We start from the raw sequence: 19617 nt of genomic DNA, 5'->3' as shown, positions 1-19617 counted from the left end.
ATTCTTTATTAATAGTTCTTGCTAAAACATTGTATGCATTCTTCTGAAAACAAAATTTAATATCAATAAAGATATACTTCCATCATTAAACATGAAATCACATTTTCATTTGAAGATCACATGTACATATATTAGCATAAGAAATCATTTCTTTTCCTTTATAATGCTCTAAATTTGTTTTACCAATGTTTAAACCACTATTTTAGTAGTGGTTTGCTTTTTTTTCACTTCTTTCAGTTACAATAATTATTTTCTCCAGTGTTCAGATTTGTCTAGTTTTAGTTGGCGGTACTTCCATTGTTATTAAGGTACTAGGTATTAACATTATGAGTGCTCAGTTGAAATATCGACTGTAAGGACAGTTTTTACTGGGCTTTGGGAAATTATGAAAAATCTATACATGTGCATTGCTTTTCTAACAAATAATGAAATAAAAAGAAACAGTTATCTCATTTAGAAACAGAATCATTTACTCAGATACAAAAGTCAGTGGCTTTATTCAAAGAAGTCATACATGGATTAATTCTATAAACAAAGTATGTAACCCGGTCGCACCAATTTGAATAGACGATAGCTTGGTGATTGGGATATAATCACTGTAACATCAGCCCCGCCCCCCCACCAAAAAACCCCATCACAAGTCTTTAACACTATCAATCAAATCCCACAAATGATTCTCACTTGCTAGACATGACCTTATTCACCCTGCAGACAATATAGATTAACTCTCAAGGCTAACAATATACATAACACTACCTTAATTTCAATGATCTGATGACAATGTGCGACGTGTACATTAGCCTGGTTTACTGACCATACCATCTGTCACATATACAGACATTTCAAAACTAGTAGCCACGATATTTTTGTTTTGTTCTTTTAATGTTTGTTTTTTATCAGAACAATCTTTACTATTCAAGCAGTTGTTGTTACAAATGATTACATTATGGTCAGTGGTGCCTGTCTCTGTTCTCGTGATACGATCATTTGTAGAGCTGGATACTTAGGTCCTACTTATACAGATGGGAGATATGGCCGGGAACCAGACTAAGTGCTGTACTTTATCCTATTTTATTTATAGAACATATTAATGGTCATTGTTACGGGAATTAAACAGAAGGTCAGTGGATCGATTTTATCCTCGAAATGCATATTTTGCCAAGACATCATGGTCACTGGTCATGTTCAGCAGGTGGTTTCTCATGACAGAGCATTTATATAATAAAATCGATCCATGGTTTGCGATTGTGATTGAAAATGACAGGTGGTTGCTCATGGCAGCGGTTGCTCATAACATTTTTTATTGTATTTTTTTAAATTCTCATTATGTATCTGTTATTAGGGATTTATGAGTCTTTGTCTCCTCTTTTATGTTCTCCGAAAGTTAGCATAACTTTATTTAATACTTTGCACGAACTGAACATCTTAAATGTGATGGTAACTTTTATGTTTGCACATTGTTACTCCTTGAATTAAAATGACTAGCTTACGGATGAAATGTCCATGGACATCATTAAATAGTGTCATGTTAAGCATACAAGATGTTCACTGAAGTCTTCATATGTATCAGAATATTGTCATCTTATACATTGAAAGAACTATATGTCTATTTTTTGGTGACCACAATATTTGCAGACGTTTCCATGCTATTGTAAAGTTTTTTTTAATTTTTTGCTTTTGTTGCATTTTCTTTACATGTACTAGTTTTGTGGCCCTATCCAATGGAATTAAGCAGTGTTTTGAAAGCTTCATTTTATTTTTTTGCATTGTCAACAGTGTGTAAAGAGCTTACTTTGAGCTCCTTCCCCAAACTACATTGTCCAGCATTTAATGTATGGAATTTAAAAAAAAATAAGTTGTTAAGCTAAAATGAATTTAAGAATTTAGTTCTAATGAAATTTTTCAAGTGATGACAACCAATACAGCTAAACTGTGGTAGGGTGCTTTTAAGGAAGACATTTTATGTGAAGTATTTATGCCAAAACTGAATTTTCTTAATGCACAGGGCACTTATTAGGTCAAATATTGTATTCACGCATCATTACATTTATGGTTAAGATAATTTAAAATAAATACGAACACATTACATATTTCTTTCTTTGTAAATTGAAGAAATGAAATTATCATTCGATATGAAATGGTTTCATTTGTTAATGACCATTCATAACTGGATAAAGTAACGACTAACTTCATTCGCTCTACCATTCATAACTGGATAAAGTAAGACTACATTCATTCACTGTACAATGAAGATTGGCAGCATGCATGCCTTTTCTTTCATGTGTGTGTGTTGGGTTTTTAATGTAGCTTTTACAATTTTTCAGTCATATCGCTATGATGTCTGCAGTGTGGTAGTTTATGGTGATGTCTAGCACTGGGACATCATGTCGCAGACATGTAGCGTGACGTCCCACCCAGTCACATTATCCTGACACCAGACTAACCAGTCCTAATACTAACCTCTTAATGCTGAGTGCCTAGCGAGTTGGCTGTATGTACCATTTTTATAAGTCTTTGGTATGACTCAGCTTGGGGTTTGAACCTGCAACCTTCCACATCTGAGGCGGATACTTTAACCACTAGGCCAATGGAACGATGCCTTTTCTTTTGAAAAAATTGATTTATTGACTAATAAGGATGCAATATATTTTTAAGATACATAATGTGTGGTAGGGTTCAGAGACATTAATTGCATCCATTTTTGTCACTCCAGGGTAACTTAATTTAATGATACCCCTTTTTGAGCCCAAGTGATTTTAACAGCTATGGCGAACTCAAAATCAGCTTGCATGTCTTGTGCTGGTTAAAAATAAATATGCATATTTTATAACTATGAAAAAATTGTTTGAAAAATTAAAACCAATGTTTTATCATGCAAAGGCAAACAACATCGTGTTTTTTTGTCCTCTGCCATTTGTGAAGAACAACGACTTACTGCTTCTGCTTCCATCAATCCATCCATCCATTTGCTCACCTCATCATTCATGTTTAAGTTCATTCATTTTTCAGTCCACACATTGTTTTTTAACTTTAATGTCCTTTTGGATAAATTGATGGAGCTAGGTAACATTTACACGTCGCTACAGTGCACTGTATACACATTTAGGATCCATTTTCAAGGTCAAAGACAAAGGTCATTTTCATCAGCAATCCTTTCTACCCTATAACTGTTTTAGATAGAGAGATGAAATTACGTAAAGTATGTGGGTTTGTTCCAGCAGGTGTGTTGGGTATCACTTTCAGAGTTGTATGTTCCAGGTAAAGCTTGCAGATCTGGTTTATACTTTCCCCTTCAGCTTAATAATTTTGAAACCCTTTCACTTACAGGCATGAAAATTAGTGCTTCCATGTACATGTATTGCTATTAGCAAATGACTTTAGGACTATTGTACAACCTGGAGCCTGCATGAGGGATGCTTGTGCACAGATAATATGCAGATCCTCTATTCTGTGAACAAGCAAGTTTAGCAAAAAATAAGGCATATGTCTTTTGTTCTAATCAGACACTGCATAATCTTCAGGTGACAGTGACAGGCCAGTTACAATGGAGGATTTGAAAGAAATGAAGTATTTGGAATGTGCACTCAAGGTTAGTTAGTTTAATATGTTTTTATTCTCCAAACAACACACACACATACATACATACACACACTCTCTATTAAGTGGCATATGGTATTACCATGCCCATTCACCAATCTGCTCCACACCTCACAAATGTTGGTTCTGCTTGAAAACGTTTGAAGAACTCAATTGATTTCAACCAAATTTAGACTGGGAGTTAATATTACAAAGTCAAGATTTGTATGTACCTGAGACAAGGGATATCAAGCATCTGATGTGTGTGGGTTTGTCTCTGGACATCGTTTTAGTTTTTTCCAATACTTTGTATCTCAGTATCCTCTGCCCAATTCCCTTTTTATCTGGAATATAAGATAATCACATACTTCTCTTCCTGCGGTAACACTTATTCCTCTTGGTTTTGCCCCTAAGAGCAGTTACATGGTAAAGCATTACACTGTGTACACATTGTGGTTATATTTTGAGTTCAGGTTTTTTTCAAGTACATTTATCTCAATAACTCCTAACTAGACATCCCATTAATTTTCAAACCATGGATGTCAAAGATTTTCTGAGTTAGAACTTTAGACATCATAACCATTTTAATATGTCAGTCTTTGTCAATAAATAGATGAAATGAATTTGCATAGAAAAATACTGATTGTTTCATTTATGCCTGTTGTTTGTGAAGGTGCAGACTCAGAAAAATGAAGTCATGCAAATATTTAGCCATAATGTAATTACATTAAGGTATTTCTACACAAATGCCCAGAGTAAGAAGTTAAAGTTTTCTTGAATTAAGTGTACTAGTTAGTGGTCATATTCTTAATGTTATTGCTAATACAGAAACTTGGTTTAAGGATGACATTTCTAAGTATGAGGTTAGACAGACACCATAAGCACTCACAACAACATAGTGATAAATGGACAAATACAGACCTACAACAAGTACAAGAACGTAAAGCTGGAAAGAAGTTGATAGTTGAGGATGTGAGAAGATTTGAAAACATAAGTGGACTCACAATATTAGGGGATGATCCAAAGTCTTTATACGGATATGTAAGATGCAAGCAGCGGGTTACCAGTCTAACACAAGTCAAAGACAACGCAGGAAATTACATATAAAATTTGACAGATTCAATTTTTCAGCACTTAGAGAACAACACCTTTATTTATAATACACAACAAGGGTTTGCAAATGAAAAATTGTTCCTTTCAAATTTACTTTTCTTGGTGATGTTGCTAAGTCTTTGTTGAAGAATCCCAGTTGATTTTGTTTATCTTGACTTTGCCAAGGCTATGGATAAAAAAAACAAGAATGACTAGCTGTAAAAATCTTTTGCCATTAACTGGTTTTACCTTGAACTGGTTGAAAGACTGAACTCAGATTGTCATTTGTAAATTTGAATCATATTCTGAGATTGTCAGATTACATCAGGGGTCTGTACTCACACTATTGTTAATTGTTGTTTTTATGAATGACATAGCCAGGTACAGAAATTTGCTGATAACACAATGGTATGCACTGTATAGACCATTACACACAGAAAATGTACATACATTACTTCAAGCTAATACTGTATCAACAATTTTTGTAAACTGACCTATGACACTGGTCAACAGTGAAATCATTACTGACTTGAAAAGGCCCTAATCTGTAGTATTTTGGTGTGCCGAACACGAATATAACCGTGAAAAATTTGTATTGGCTCTCGTTTTGAAGATATTCATATACCTCATTTTCTATGTTTCACTGTGTAAATTTCTCCAGTAGGACTGCAGCAACATCCGGAATAATGATGTAACATTGCATAATACCATCATGCTCACATCATCCACAGTTGATTGCATCATTTTCTGATGCAATGCAATACTAATGCCATGCGGCTGCTGAAGTAAGTTGACGTCAGCAGTGTACTATACATGTGTAGGCCTATTATACTAATGCCAGGCGGCTGCTGAAGCTGACGTAAGCAGTGTACTATATAAAGCCCAATCAGATAGGTTCAGCATTTAAAATATTTTAGACGTTGTGCGAGACAGTTCAAGCTACTGTTACATAAAACTTATTATTTTATCCATTTACGTACAATAAAGAACAGTAATGCCTCGAAAGTGTGTTAATACCGCGGACAATTTTTGCTATATTTGTGGGGAAGTGACATTTGCCAACCAGAAGAAAAGTATCAATTCTCAAGTGAAGAAGGCATATCATCTTTACTTCGGATGCAAGGTTGGTGACCAAGACAAGCCTTGGGCTCCGCATATATGCTGTGCTACATGTACAACACAGCTTTCACAGTGGTTGAATTGCAAAAGGTCATCAATGCCGTTTGCAGTCCCAATGGTGTGGAGAGAGCCAAGCAACCACCTAAATGACTGTTACTTCTGCTTGGTTCCTCCTCTTTCCGGTGGAATAACAAAGCGAAAGAAGTCGAGAATAGTCTACCCAAACATTCCGTCTGCATTGAGACCAGTTCCACATGGTGAGGGACTTCCTATTCCAGAACCTCCAGCAGAATATTCTCTTGATTCATCTGACGAAGACAAAGGTGAGTCGACCTGTTCTTCTCCTGGTCCATCAGCATGCAGTGATCCAGATTTTCACTGTGGTGCATCATCAACCCCACACAGAATAACACAGGAAGAACTAAATGACCTGATTCGTGATTTGGACTTATCAAAGAACAAGGCAGAATTGCTAGGATCAAGACTCCAACAATGGAATCTTCTAGAAGAAGATGTCACAATTACTGCATATCGAAAGCGCCACCAGCAATTGGAGCCTTTCTTCAGAAAGGAAAGTAATCTGATATTCTGTTCCGATATTGAGGGCCTCATGAATGCTTTAAAAATCACTCATGACCCACAAGAATGGAGACTATTTGTGGACTCTTCGAAACTGAGTCTCAAGGCTGTGCTTTTGCACAATGGAAACATTCTTCCATCTATTCCAGTAGCGTATGCTGTCCACATGAAAGAGACATACGATAACTTAAGGCAGCTACTGAATTCCATTGAGTATAACAAGTACAGCTGGCACCTCTGTGGTGATTTGAAGGTAGTTGCCCTTTTAATGGGACTGCAGCAAGGATATACAAAATACATGTGTTTCTTATGCGAGTGGGATAGCCGAGCAAGGGAAATGCACTACATGAGGAAGGAATGGACTCACAGGCAGAATGTAGCCATTGGAGAGAAGAATATCCAACACCCAGCTCTGGTTGAGGCTCAGAAAATCTTGCTACCACCCCTTCACATCAAACTAGGTTTGATGAAGAACTTCGTGAAAGCCATTGACCGGACTTTGCCAGCATTCCGATACCTGCATGAAAAATTCCCTCGACTCAGCGAAGCAAAGATTAAAGAGGGAGTTTTTGTGGGTCCTCAGATTCGAGAGCTTTTCAAAGATGACCGGTTCAACAACTTGCTGGAAGGTGACGCGAAACAAGCATGGAATGCTTTTCGCCTAGTTTCTACAAACTTCCTCGGAAATGTTAGGGCAGAAAACTATAAGGAACTAGTAGAAGACATGTTGATGAAGTATAAGAAACTTGGCTGCAATATGTCTCTAAAGATTCACTTCCTTCATTCCCATTTGGATTTCTTTCCTAGCAACTGTGGTATTGTTAGTGATGAACACGGCGAACGTTTTCATCAAGATATAGCAACAATGGAACAAAGATACCAGGGAAAATGGTCCACTACAATGCTGGCTGACTACTGCTGGACACTCCTCAGAGATGCTCCCGAACAGCTGTACAAGAGACAGGCGAAGAAATCTAAGATGTAGTCAATGACTTGATTTTTTATAGGTAGGCTATTACAGTTGACCTTTTACTATTGGAATGCATTTCGTTATGTAAACATTAATTTCTTGCAGATTACAAAAAAACTAGAGCCAATTTTGCAATTTGACTGTCATATTCGTGTTCAGCACATAAAAATTGATAAGAATTGACTAATTTTATTTCAGTAACATGACTTTTGTAAAAATTTGTTGTCCAGTGTGATCAGCAGATATCTTTCGGACTGAAGAATTATGTAGGACAGGGCATTTTTGACAGAAAAATGTAAAAGCACAGATAATAGATGGAGAATGAAAAACTTGAACTGTGAATCATAAAAAAGAGATTGAGCCTAAAACAGAATGAGCAGTGTTGAATATTGAAGAGACCTACACATTATTGGGAATGATCAGCAGACATTTTGTGTGGAAAAGAAAAGTGTCATACTGCACTTATATAAAACTTGTTTGACAAAATTTTGAGTATTTTATTCTGGCTTATCATTTTAAAAAAGCTATTAAACTAATGAAGCAGGTTTAAAGAAGCACATCAAGATCCTAGTTAGAACATCTGGATTACTTGCAAAGACTTTTTCATTTTGACAACATTGCTGCATAGATGCTTTTGAGAATATTTGATAAATTAAATCTTCTTACTTAAAAAGAAAGTGTTAAGTATGATGACTTGTTCCAACTAGAAACAACACCTGTCTCTAGAGACCATTCTCTCAAAACTGAAAAAAGTGGCTACTTGACATTTGAATTATTATGAAAATAGCAAGCTTGCAGCAAAAATTGTTTCACTGACCACTGTGATTGGATTCGAAAGCTTAATTGATGACACCTGAAGAACAAATATGGAGTTTCTGAGTTTTCCTGCTGATCCCTTTAGGCTGTACTACATCAGAGGGGTTGCAGCAGTGGGTATGACAGACAGACAGACAGATAGATAGATAGATAGATAGATATAGGAGGTTGGGAGGATATGTAGATTGGTGTGTAGATAGAATCATATGTAAGTATATGGATAGGTAGGCAGATCATACTGAAAATAGATGAATGCAGGAAAAGTTGGAGATCACCAAGCTTTGTACACATGTGCCCATATGTGTGAAACCCCCAAAACAATTTTAAATAACATAAAAACAGCAAAGTCTTAGAATCAAAGTATCAGCTTAATACTCATTATTGTTAAGTTATGGCACACTTTTTCAGCACATTCAAATAGAATTGGTGTCTTTTCATTGCAGTGTTACTATAGGTATACTTTTTTTTGGACAATTTCAAACTGCCTAAAAGTTAGAATATCTTTTCCAGTTTAACCAAACATTTATCCATATAGATACTGGTACTCTAGGTAATGTTTGATATTTGTCTTACACATTCAAGAATACAGATGATAAAAGTAGTTTAAGTAGCATTAGAATTTCTTGACTATGACAATTTGTTATCACTGCTTTGTTCATGACCCATTAGTTAATTCTCATGAAAATGGGCAGGTGCAACTATTCTGGGATGTATGATCCCCTTCTACCCTTGAGGTATGGGCAATAATCAGTTAGGGGGATTGTATCCTAACAGCTATATAGAAATGAATTGACCAGATGTTCATGTATTTGGGGATTCTGAATTTGTCAAAATGTGTTGTACCAGTGTAAAACCTGGCCATCACTGGGACATCCATGAGTGCTGGTCTCTTAGTTTTTGCCCTGACCTTGGCAAGTTCATTAAAATTTCTCACTGTGTCAGAACAAGAATTGTAGATGGAGACAATGTGCAGTCATTGAGACATAAATATTCATTAATAATTTTTCATTTTTAACACTGGAAAAAACTGAAATTGCTTGGACTGTTAACAAGATAATCTTTAAGTTATTTGGTCAAGACTTATAAAACATGCAGCTCTGTCACCACCAGGTCCTGAGTTCATGCAACTCTCAAGTTCAAGTTTAAGATTTATTTTGACCAATCACAAATTATGTTGCTTTCAAGAGGTCATTTCTGATTGACTCATAGTGGAAATTTAATTTCCAACTCAAGGTCAGAGTTTTAGGTTCTCCAGATCAAAACTCTATCATGTCTGTTTCGTGCTTGTTACGTACATGTATTACATAATGTTAATTTGTTTCTTTTAGGTATATATTAACTTTTATTTGTGATGTATATTTAATTTATATTTGATTTAATTGTTTTTTGTTCGTTTAAATTTTTTTTATTATTCCATTACATACTATTGTAATTTAACTTTATTTATTGGATTTGATCTTGTTCAGTTTTTATTTTTCAAAGTAAACAACTAATAATAGAAACTTTGTATCTAATGATGACCTAGTTCCTGACCTTGATTCAGAACCAGTAAGGGTTTTAGTAAACAATTTGTTTTTTGTTTTTTTAAAAATCTTTCTTAGAGTAAGATTCATAAAGTGGAATCAAGGCCATACTTGAAGTACATGACAAATACCATGTGTTTATTGTTACAAACTTTTGGTTTTCTCAGAAGGATGAACTCCATCCAGGAATCTGTTTTGCGTTGTAGTTAGACTTAATACTTATGTTTTGAGAAAGAATAATTATTAGTGCCTTAACACTTGAGACATCCAGGTGTTTTATGTTGTGTCCAGTTTGGGCTAATTATTTTATTTTCTTCAAATTATTTTAAAGAAAAGTGATTATTTTCCATAGAAATACTAGTGCTCTAAATTAATTCTTGGACAAGGACATTTATCAAAATTTATACAGAATTCAAAACTGGAATAATATTTTCTGTGATTCAACAAGACACTGTTGACACTGCAGCACTTCACAGGTAACAGCATACATCATCATCTTCCATTCTGGATTTCATCAGGATTTGAACTCAGTTTTATTTAGGACTTATTAATAACATGACTTCTTCTTTTAATTCTTGGATTAATTTTGGATTTGATTAGTAAAACCATAAGTTTTTTTTCTTATTTTTACCTTGCTTTCTCAGGAAATAAAATGTTACATTTTACAAAGCTTGTTTTCACTTTTTTCTTGTTACATTTTGTAAGAGCCTAAACATGTAACCTTCTTTTTCATTATAGGAAGCCTTAAGAATTTTTCCATCTGTACCATTTTTTGGAAGAAGTTTGACTGAGGACACTAGCATTGGTATGTTGATTTATATATGGAAGCACAAACCTTGAAAAGTTAATGATTTCATCACAGTGAATCACTCTATAGTTCAGTTTGGCTGAGCTTGTTGCAGCTATGAGTCCATATTTCTGATCCAATTTTGACCCAACTTAGAATATTTGTTTATATCATCAATGTCAAGTTTGATATTAAACAAGATACAGTAATACTGTACACATATTAATGACTTCATGTTGCATGTGATTGGCCCAGTTTTGTCACCTCTCTGGAGGTCATATTTCTGATCTGACATTTATCAGACTTGGAAAATAGGTTTATATGATGAAAATATCCCAAAAATTCAGTAATTACAAAATCTCCCATAAATTCAGTAATTAGCAATATCCACACATTAATGAGGTGAACCTGCATCTGTTTGGCTGAACTTCATACCAATCTTGAGACTGTTTTTCTTACACAGTTGTGAGTCAACTTAATAAGTAATCCTGAATCATTAAGATGGGTACAGTTCTGTGTCAGATCAGTGCATATTAATAAAGCAGCTTTGTATATGATTGACTGAGCTGGTCAGCACTTTAGTCACGATTTCTTGATCTGATTTTTACCAAACTTAGTTAATAGGCTTGCATCACCAGGATATCCCATGAGTTTTATTATGAGTGAAAAAAGCAATTATTAATATGATTCTCACCAGTTAGGAATAGTTTTCAATTCATATGCTATGTAATCAGTTTGTTTTGTGTTTTAAAATACAATTCTTCTCTTTCTATAGGAAGGCAAGAGATATATAATCCCTGATATTGACTGTTATGAATTACAGGTTTGGGGTTACAAAGAATTATTCCCCTTACAAAAGTGTAATTCAGATAATTTTTATTAAAAAAATGGAACATAAGAAACAAACTTATCAATAGAAAAATTTGTAAAATTAGCAAAATAATACATTTTAGCAATTAAAATGAAGAATATGACAATTAGCACACTAAATAGATAGACTAATTGGTTATAATAAGTTTGTAAAACCAATGAAGTATTATGATCATGAAGCACTGTTATAATGTTGTGTTGCCCAAGACAAAACACTTAAAAGTGGGCTTAGCCCAAACAAACTAAAAAAGACTGTGAGCAAGAGATTATGCATATTAAATATGTTATCAAAATACAGCAGAATAGCTTATACTGACACAATATAAGTTTTTGAGATAGTTTACATAGGTTGTGTTCTTACAATATGGTTGTTCCCCTTGCTGCAATGAAAATGTGGGTTTATACGAGGGGAAACTTCACATGATGGGGACAAAGTGGCTGAAATGCTATTTTGGTATTGGTCAAGGTGTTCTTATAAAGGTGGGTGGACTGTCTTGACTGCTTAATGAAATGATTAGCAGTCAAATCATGTAAATCAGATGAACAATATCTGTTTTACTGGGTCTGAACAATAATGCACCAGTGCATTATGAAATAGCAGATCTTGGTCAACACAATTTGCTTGAAAATGCAAGTACAACAAATGGCATAGACTCTGATTCTCTACCTGTTATGTGATGGTAGGTCTGGGTTAACACTGTTTGCTTGAAATCACAAATAGAGCAGATGTTCTGGACTATGATTTTCCCATGCAATTGAAATCACCAGTGCATTATGTGATGGCAGGTCTCTGTCAACATTGTTTGCTTAAAACTACAAACACAAGAAATCACCTGAACTTGGGTCTTTCACACATTATGTGATGACAGGTATGGGTCTACACAGGTTTGCTTGAAATCACAAACAGAGCAAATGATCTGGACTCTATCTTCCATGCATTGTGTGATGACACTATGTGATGAAATCACAAATAGAAAAGATGGCCTGGACTGTGATCTTCCCATGCATTATGAAATGAACATTTTGTTATGTCACTTGTGGGTTTGCTACTCATGAAAATACAATGTTTCCATTTTACTCTTGAAATGTTTTAGTATATCTACTAAACAAATGTACATATTGTCTATGCTCACAAAGCATACATATCTTTCATCTATGTCACTTCTTAGTTTGTTCAGCAAAAAGATAAAACTCTCAGTTTGGAAAATTACTATACTCTGCCTGGGTGCAAGACATGATGAAGGCATCCATTATCAAGTTATAACATTACAGTCTTCAGCCATGTCTAAAAATGGTTTGTATGAACTTTAAAGGATGGTCAGTTAGCTAATTGATTAAGCTGTGCCTTTATGAAGAAATAGTCTTGTCAAATAATTGATTAAACTGTGTCTTTTTGAAGGAATAGTCTGTCAACTAATTGATTAAAGTGTGCCTTTTTGAAGGAATAGTCTGTCAACTAATTGATTAAACTGTGCCTTTTTGAAGGAATATTCTGTCAACTAATTGATTAAACTGTGCCTTTTTGAAGGAATAGTCTGTCAACTAATTGATTAAACTGTGCCTTTTTGAAGGAATAGTCTGTTAACTAAGTGATTAAACTGTGCCTTTTTGAAGGAATAGTCTGCTAGCTAATTGTACCTTTATGAACTAGTCAGAGAGCTGATCAGTTAAACTGTACCTACTTGAAAGGATGGTCAGTTAGATAATTGGTTAAACTGTGCCTTCAGGAAGGATTAGTCATTTAGCTAATTGTGTCAACACAAAAGGATTCTCAGAAAGCTAATGGGTTAAATTGTGCCTATTAAATGGTCAGTTAGGTAGTTAGTTAAATTGTGCCTACATAAAGCTATATTCATTTAGCGATATTCGTCAAGTACTTAAAGTGGTCTTATTCCGTGTTCTGTCTTTGGCCTAGTTTTCACTACAATTTAGTATCCAGCATTATTATATGCTCATTTTTTTCTACGTTAACTTTACATTGTCAGAATTGTGCAGTATTTTACAATATTAAACTCGCGTGCAATTCATACTGAACTCACGTGAATAAAGGAACTAGTTTCTGTTGTAAACAAACAATGGATGCAGATGCCAGCACTTTTGATTTATTTTATTTGTCTGTAGATGAAGTAAACCAACTGAATGAACTAAAGCAAATATTTTGTGGACTGCCACATACCAGTTGCTTTGGCAAATTACGCATTAATGTTTTTGATACAAAGTTTTGGATTTAGTCTAGCTATAGAGGCCAGACAGGGTCCTTACAAATAACATCCAAGTGACAAGGCATAAACTGTCTTCTTTAGCTGGTAGTAAGAAAAAAATATACTTACAGTTTTACATCCTGAATTTCCTCAAAATGTACTTTCTTAGTTCTGCAGATCCGAATTAAATGAGCCATGTCATGGGTTCTCAAGCTGGATTACACATTTCGAAATTGTACTGTCATTTTGACTATATTCCAGGTGCATTTACATCCTCTATACTGCACTCAAAATGAAATAAACATTATATTCCATAGTGTCTTTTTGATAATTGCAATTGAAAGTCTTCATATTTTCCCCACATATTGATTTCAAACATTCAATGGCAGAACAGAAACACACTTGCAGATGTGAACACGCTGCTCCATCACCGCTGAAATAAGAGTGTTCTTCATGTAGAATTGGCACATAAATCCAGTCCATAATCACAAAATTTTGTAGAAACTACACAAATACCAAAATCTCTTCATTCCAGATCAAATGGAAAAGTTTTTTCAATGCGCATTCATTCACAATATGACTCCAGATTTCAATTTTAAGTAGAAAAAATGCAATTTTCTTTTGAAAGTTATGTCTAGCACACAGCTAAGTTCAAATTTATTTGGGCGGAGTTATGTGCACATTAATACTGTAGTTGTTGTGTAATGATGAATCTGCGCTTGTGTATTTGGTTGGGAATATAGCATACATTCAGTTACATTGCTTTGTGCAGTGTAGTTTTGTTTACATAATTAAGCCTTAGGTAGAATAAGAAAATGAGCATAGAATAAAAAGGTTGCTGCATTTGTATGGGAAAATATGAACTCATTGTGTCGGATGGATATACTGCACTCCCAAGGTTGTGCAGTATTTCCATCTGAAAAACTCGTTCATATTTTCCAATACAAATGTAGTAACCTATAAGTATCCAGATATTTGCAAATGAAGCGAAAGTTTATTGAACAGTACAGTCAGCTCTTGGTCTTCTGAGATAAATCATTGAAAATATTTATAAATGGAGTTAATGGTTAGCAAATGATGTTCAGTGTGAAAAAATTCCAAGACTTATGTTGTGACTAGATAAGTATATATATTTATATATTTATAAATGGAGTTAATGGTTAGTAAATGATGTTCAGTGTGAAAAAATCCCAAGACTTATGTTGTGACTAGATAAGTATATATATTTATATATTTATAAATGGAGTTAATGGTTAGCAAATGATGTTCAGTGTGAAAAAATCCCAAGACTTATGTGTTGACTAGATAAGTATATATATTTATATATAATAAATGGAGAAACATTACAATATAATAATAATAAATGGAGAAAAATTACTATATAGCCAATGTATATTAAAAAGTACCATGGTATCCATATAAATTGTGACTTAAAACTGTCAGATAGTGTGCTGAATGTGTTAAAAAAGCTAATCAAGTTTTGGGGATCATTAAAAGGCGTTCTGTATCAAGACTTAGGAATGTAATTTTATGATATTATGAAAGTCTTGTTAGGCCATATTTGGAATGTTGTATTCAAACATGAAATCATTATCATGAGAAAGTCATTAAACTCAGGATTGTATACAATGCTGAGCCACTTGACAGATAGATTTCAGGGTCTTTTGTATCTTGTGAAATTAGAAAGATGTAATTTGATGGCGCTTAAACTGGAAAGCATTGAGATTTTCTGATAAAAACATATAAAATCATGACAGAGAATAAAAGAATATGAAGTAAAAGAGCTGTTCATTCTTGGCATAATTGTTATATAAGCCTGATGTTGTTCACCTGCATGTTAATCACCCACTTACATAAAGTAAAACAAGGTCATAATAGACCATTTTCCATGCACGACCTGTTTTGTCCTCACAAAAATCTTTTAAATAGATTTATGATGATTATTTGCTTGATTCAATTTTTTTTAGCATACTAAATATAACAAAGAGTTATTTCCCAAAAGATGAATGACAGAGGCATGCATGTGTGTGTTTTCTTAATGAGTATATATGGTCATATTTTGTTTGCAGAACTCAAGCTGTTCCATTCCATAAAAATGGTTTCATTAAGTTGCCTGTTGGATAAATATATTTTATGTTAATTGATTTCCTAAAAATTATTCGGACTCTTTCCATGTTTAAGTGTATGTTGAATAAACTAAGGTTCCATGTCTGAGCTTCAAGTGTTTCTTTGTGTTTTGTTGTATTTTTTTAAGCAGTAAGTGATTTTTTTGATTTATTAATTTAATTTTTTTCTTCAGGAAATCATAAGTTTGAGAAAGGCCAGACAGTAGTAATAGTACCAGCAGCAATTCACATGGATGAAAAAGTCTACCCTGATCCAGAGAAGTTTGATCCAGATCGATTCTTGCCTGATAATGTTATCAGCAGACATCCATATGCATTCATTCCTTTCTCCGCTGGTCCCAGAAACTGTATCGGTAGGCAACAAATTTATCTTCTTTCATCTTATACTGGACATTTTGCCTGCTATAAACATATTTTGACCCAGACTATCATGAATCTGGGACATAGATAAGACAGGTAAATGTTGTAACTTTTAGCCTAAGGTTCAATTAATATAGATGGAACGTTCAAGTACAGGTATATTAAAAGTTCCCTAAACTGGACACCAGAAGGATGAAGAATATTGTCCATTTTACGAGAGATGGCCAGTTTACAGATGTTTCATTATCACTGGAACAGCCCTTTAGGACCCAGAAGTTGTGGCCATTGTGCACAGGAGGCCAGATTACAGAGGGATTTGGGGTAAAGAGGGTTTGGTATGTCTGCAGAAGAAGCCATGTTACAGTATGACTGTTTTAGGGAGGTATTGGCCAGTCTGCAGAGGAAACCATGTTACAGAGGAATTGTTTTGGGAAATATTACTGTATTTGTGTTAGTTTTTTTATTGCCTATAGTAGATTACATTTTCCAGGTTTCTGTTACATTTTTTTCCCCTCAAAGTCCACTGTACACTTCCAGCACTAAATTTGGATATACTTAAAATAAATTCCAAGTAAAAGGACTTATTTTATGAAGAAAATAAAAGAGCTAGACATCTGTCATTTTTACATGTCTTTAAGTGAAAGGTTTTATTTAGGCCACTGAGATAAATGAAGCATTTTTAAAAATCTCAGATTTCCATGTCAGTTCAAATCGATTCACATGGATTGCCGCATATGACTAATTATTCTCATTATTACACACTGCATATTTTTATATTTCTTACAACATTATACTTGTTTTTTATTTAATTCTTATCCATAGGCCAGAAATTTGCTGTAATGGAAGAAAAGGTGCTGCTGTCAACCATTTTGCGTAACTTCCATGTCACTTCTAAACAAACCAAGGAAGAGTTGTTCCCCCTTGCAGAGCTGATCCTTAGGCCTCGGGATGGAATCATCGTCAGTCTCAAGCCAAGGAAGTAATGTCTGATCATTTTTAATGCATCAACACTCTAACAATTTACATTCTGACAACTGGAGATGAGGGACTTTGGCAGATTACTTAAAATAATAACTAATATGCCAACTTAAGATGATAAGTATTAAGCTGTCACATGGACAACAAGTAATATGCCATCTGGAGAGGAGTAATATTAAATTTATTATATGAACAACATGCTTTAAATTGAATATATCAGTATTAATTGAACAATAATTGTTTCCTTGTTCACATGCACGCTGCCATTTAAATGTCTTACAAGTTAAGTTTATAACTTACCTCTCAACATGTTCCTTCTTTGACATGACCTTTTAAATTCGTTCCTCAAATGGGGCTGTAAGTGAACCTTATTGCAACATCCTTTTCAGGTTGGACAGATTTAATTCAATCTTTTGTGAATGATTTTTTTAATGTTTGTCTCTATGTCACTTACCTTCTGAAGAATAATCATTAACCCTCGACCCACTTTTTCTTTGGCGCCATCTTTTAAATTCAAGGAATATAACTGGCTTTAATCCATCATTACACTGTGCTAACTGTTCATTTGAGAATCTTTGCACAAATTGTTGTGTATCCTATAAAATAACACACTGCCAAAATTATAATTGTATCTACTGATTAAATTAACCTGACTCAGAGAGGTATTTTAAATTCTTTCTTGGAACTTTATAAAATGTAATTGTATTTGATAGAAATTGATGTTTTAATAATTCTGCTAAATCTTTTCTACATAGTTTTAATATATTTGAACCAGGATTATTACACAAATTTTCTTTGTATATGTCTGTTTCAGGAACTATCTTTAATATATTCCTAAAACTAGTGCACACCACTGTTGTTAATTTAGGCATAATGTGTTTTAATACATTTGAAACAAATACATGTAGTAAGCCAACTGTTAAAAAAATCTGTGAGTTGCCTCTGTATGGAAAAATTTCTTTAATATTAGCATTTTCTCAGTGTAGTTTCTGTTATGAAGAGTTCTTGTATTTTCTCAACTGGTTTACTGATTACAATTACTTACTGTTTTAGTCATTGCTGCATGTGCACCATGTGAGATATACTCACACATTATTCCAAATTCTGGATGATTTTTTTGTGTCTCTTGTTGCAACTCTGTTTAACTAGATAGATGTTATATTTTGTTTATAATTCAAAATGTATTTATTTGTATACATCATGATGTGATTGTGTAATTATTTCATAAGAAAAAATATATGTAATATTATTAGCATGGATACTAGAAGAATTAATTAATCTTAATTCCAAAATGATGTTCATACAAGTTAAATTGTCTCAATGTTGATAAAGTAGTTTTTGATGTAATTTATTTTTTATTCCAATTATTTGATACATTGTAATAACAAATAGTGTTGTTGTTTTCATTCAAAGTGAATATCTTATAAGGGCACTGTACTCCACCAAACAACATTATAGGACTGGTTTTCAAACTCTTTGCACCTGTGGCCCACTTCCAGGTATATTGTGTATGGCTAATATATCACCAGCAAGTTCACAGCCCATAAATGGGCCATGACCTTTAATTTGACCTTTAGTTTGAGAACTATGTTATAGGAGAACAGTACCAAAGAAGAAGGCATTAATAGATTTAGTCCATTGGCTTATATCAGCATATAGTGATAGTGCCTGGAGGAACATGTATAATTCCTGTAGTCAAGTATAATATTCCATTGGCAAAGTGAAATGCATACTATTCTAAAGTAGATCCTGATATATATATATATATATATATATATATATATATAGTGGTCCCCTTCTGATATAACACCAATATAATTCCATTACAAAATTCAACAAAGTAATGCCCATCACATCACATCACATCATCAATCTCATTTAGCCACAACATGATATTATTTAAAATTCCAAGAGATAAATATCAAGTGCAAGTGTAAGCCAAACAGTTAGGAACCCCTTGGCTGAATTATTGTAGGACGATTCCACTCAAACTCCTAATGTGCATTTACTCATTGATTTAAAACCCACCACTCCAGTTATTTTAGAATTCATTCCAATGTGTATCTCCATTGTTGTCCTGGAGGAGGTCCTGTTGTTTACACATCCCCTTTGGCTTCTCTCTGAAAAACAGGAAAAAAGTCTAGACAAACATTCTACACTGCTTTTTTTCAAACAGTAATCAACATGACCTCCTTTCAGTCTCATTCTCCTGCCATATTGTTTGATGTACTGTATCACTTCAATCACACAACAAATGTACAAGTCTGTGCACATTTGTTAGAAGTTGGTCTCAAACAAGTTTTACAATGGTTAACTTTGACAGCATGTCAGATACTTCAAGACATCATTCACAAAACCCATCAAACCAAATGCTTTTCTCAAAAATCAAAGTAGTGTTGTCACAATTAGCCAATCCGAGAAATAATATGTAAACCAAAAAGCAAATCATTTAGAAACCTGATGGAAGTAGTTCTTTAGGAGGTATCATTATTCAGTCCCTTTTAAAATGTGATCCTAATGCCAAAGCAAAAACAAACCAAAAAGCCAAATCCCTCAAAAGATGATAGAAGCCCCCAAAAAGGTAGTGGTACAACAAGTTCATAAAAGAAGACGAAATGCT

General features: G+C 33.9%; 1 protein-coding gene across 2 annotated transcripts in view; it reads left to right on the top strand.

Annotated features, from left to right (window-relative positions):
* Positions 1-18378, top strand: part of LOC149803549 (cytochrome P450 4V2-like) — a 46124-nt gene extending 27746 nt beyond the window's left edge. For both annotated transcript variants that reach the window (XM_089953283.1, XM_089953282.1), the window contains exons 9-12: positions 3522-3589; positions 10414-10480; positions 15833-16012; positions 16842-18378. In XM_089953283.1, the coding sequence (XP_089809409.1) occupies positions 3522-3589; positions 10414-10480; positions 15833-16012; positions 16842-17002 (476 nt within the window). In that variant the 3' untranslated portion in view covers positions 17003-18378. The remainder of the gene's footprint in view (positions 1-3521; positions 3590-10413; positions 10481-15832; positions 16013-16841) is intronic.
* The last annotated feature ends 1239 nt before the right edge of the window (positions 18379-19617 follow it).

Source organism: Sinohyriopsis cumingii, chromosome 3, assembly GCF_028554795.1.
Source record: "Sinohyriopsis cumingii isolate HCF-2022 chromosome 3, ASM2855479v2, whole genome shotgun sequence".
Taxonomy (NCBI): Eukaryota; Metazoa; Mollusca; class Bivalvia; order Unionida; family Unionidae; genus Sinohyriopsis; species Sinohyriopsis cumingii.
This window is presented reverse-complemented; position numbering and strand designations above follow the sequence as displayed.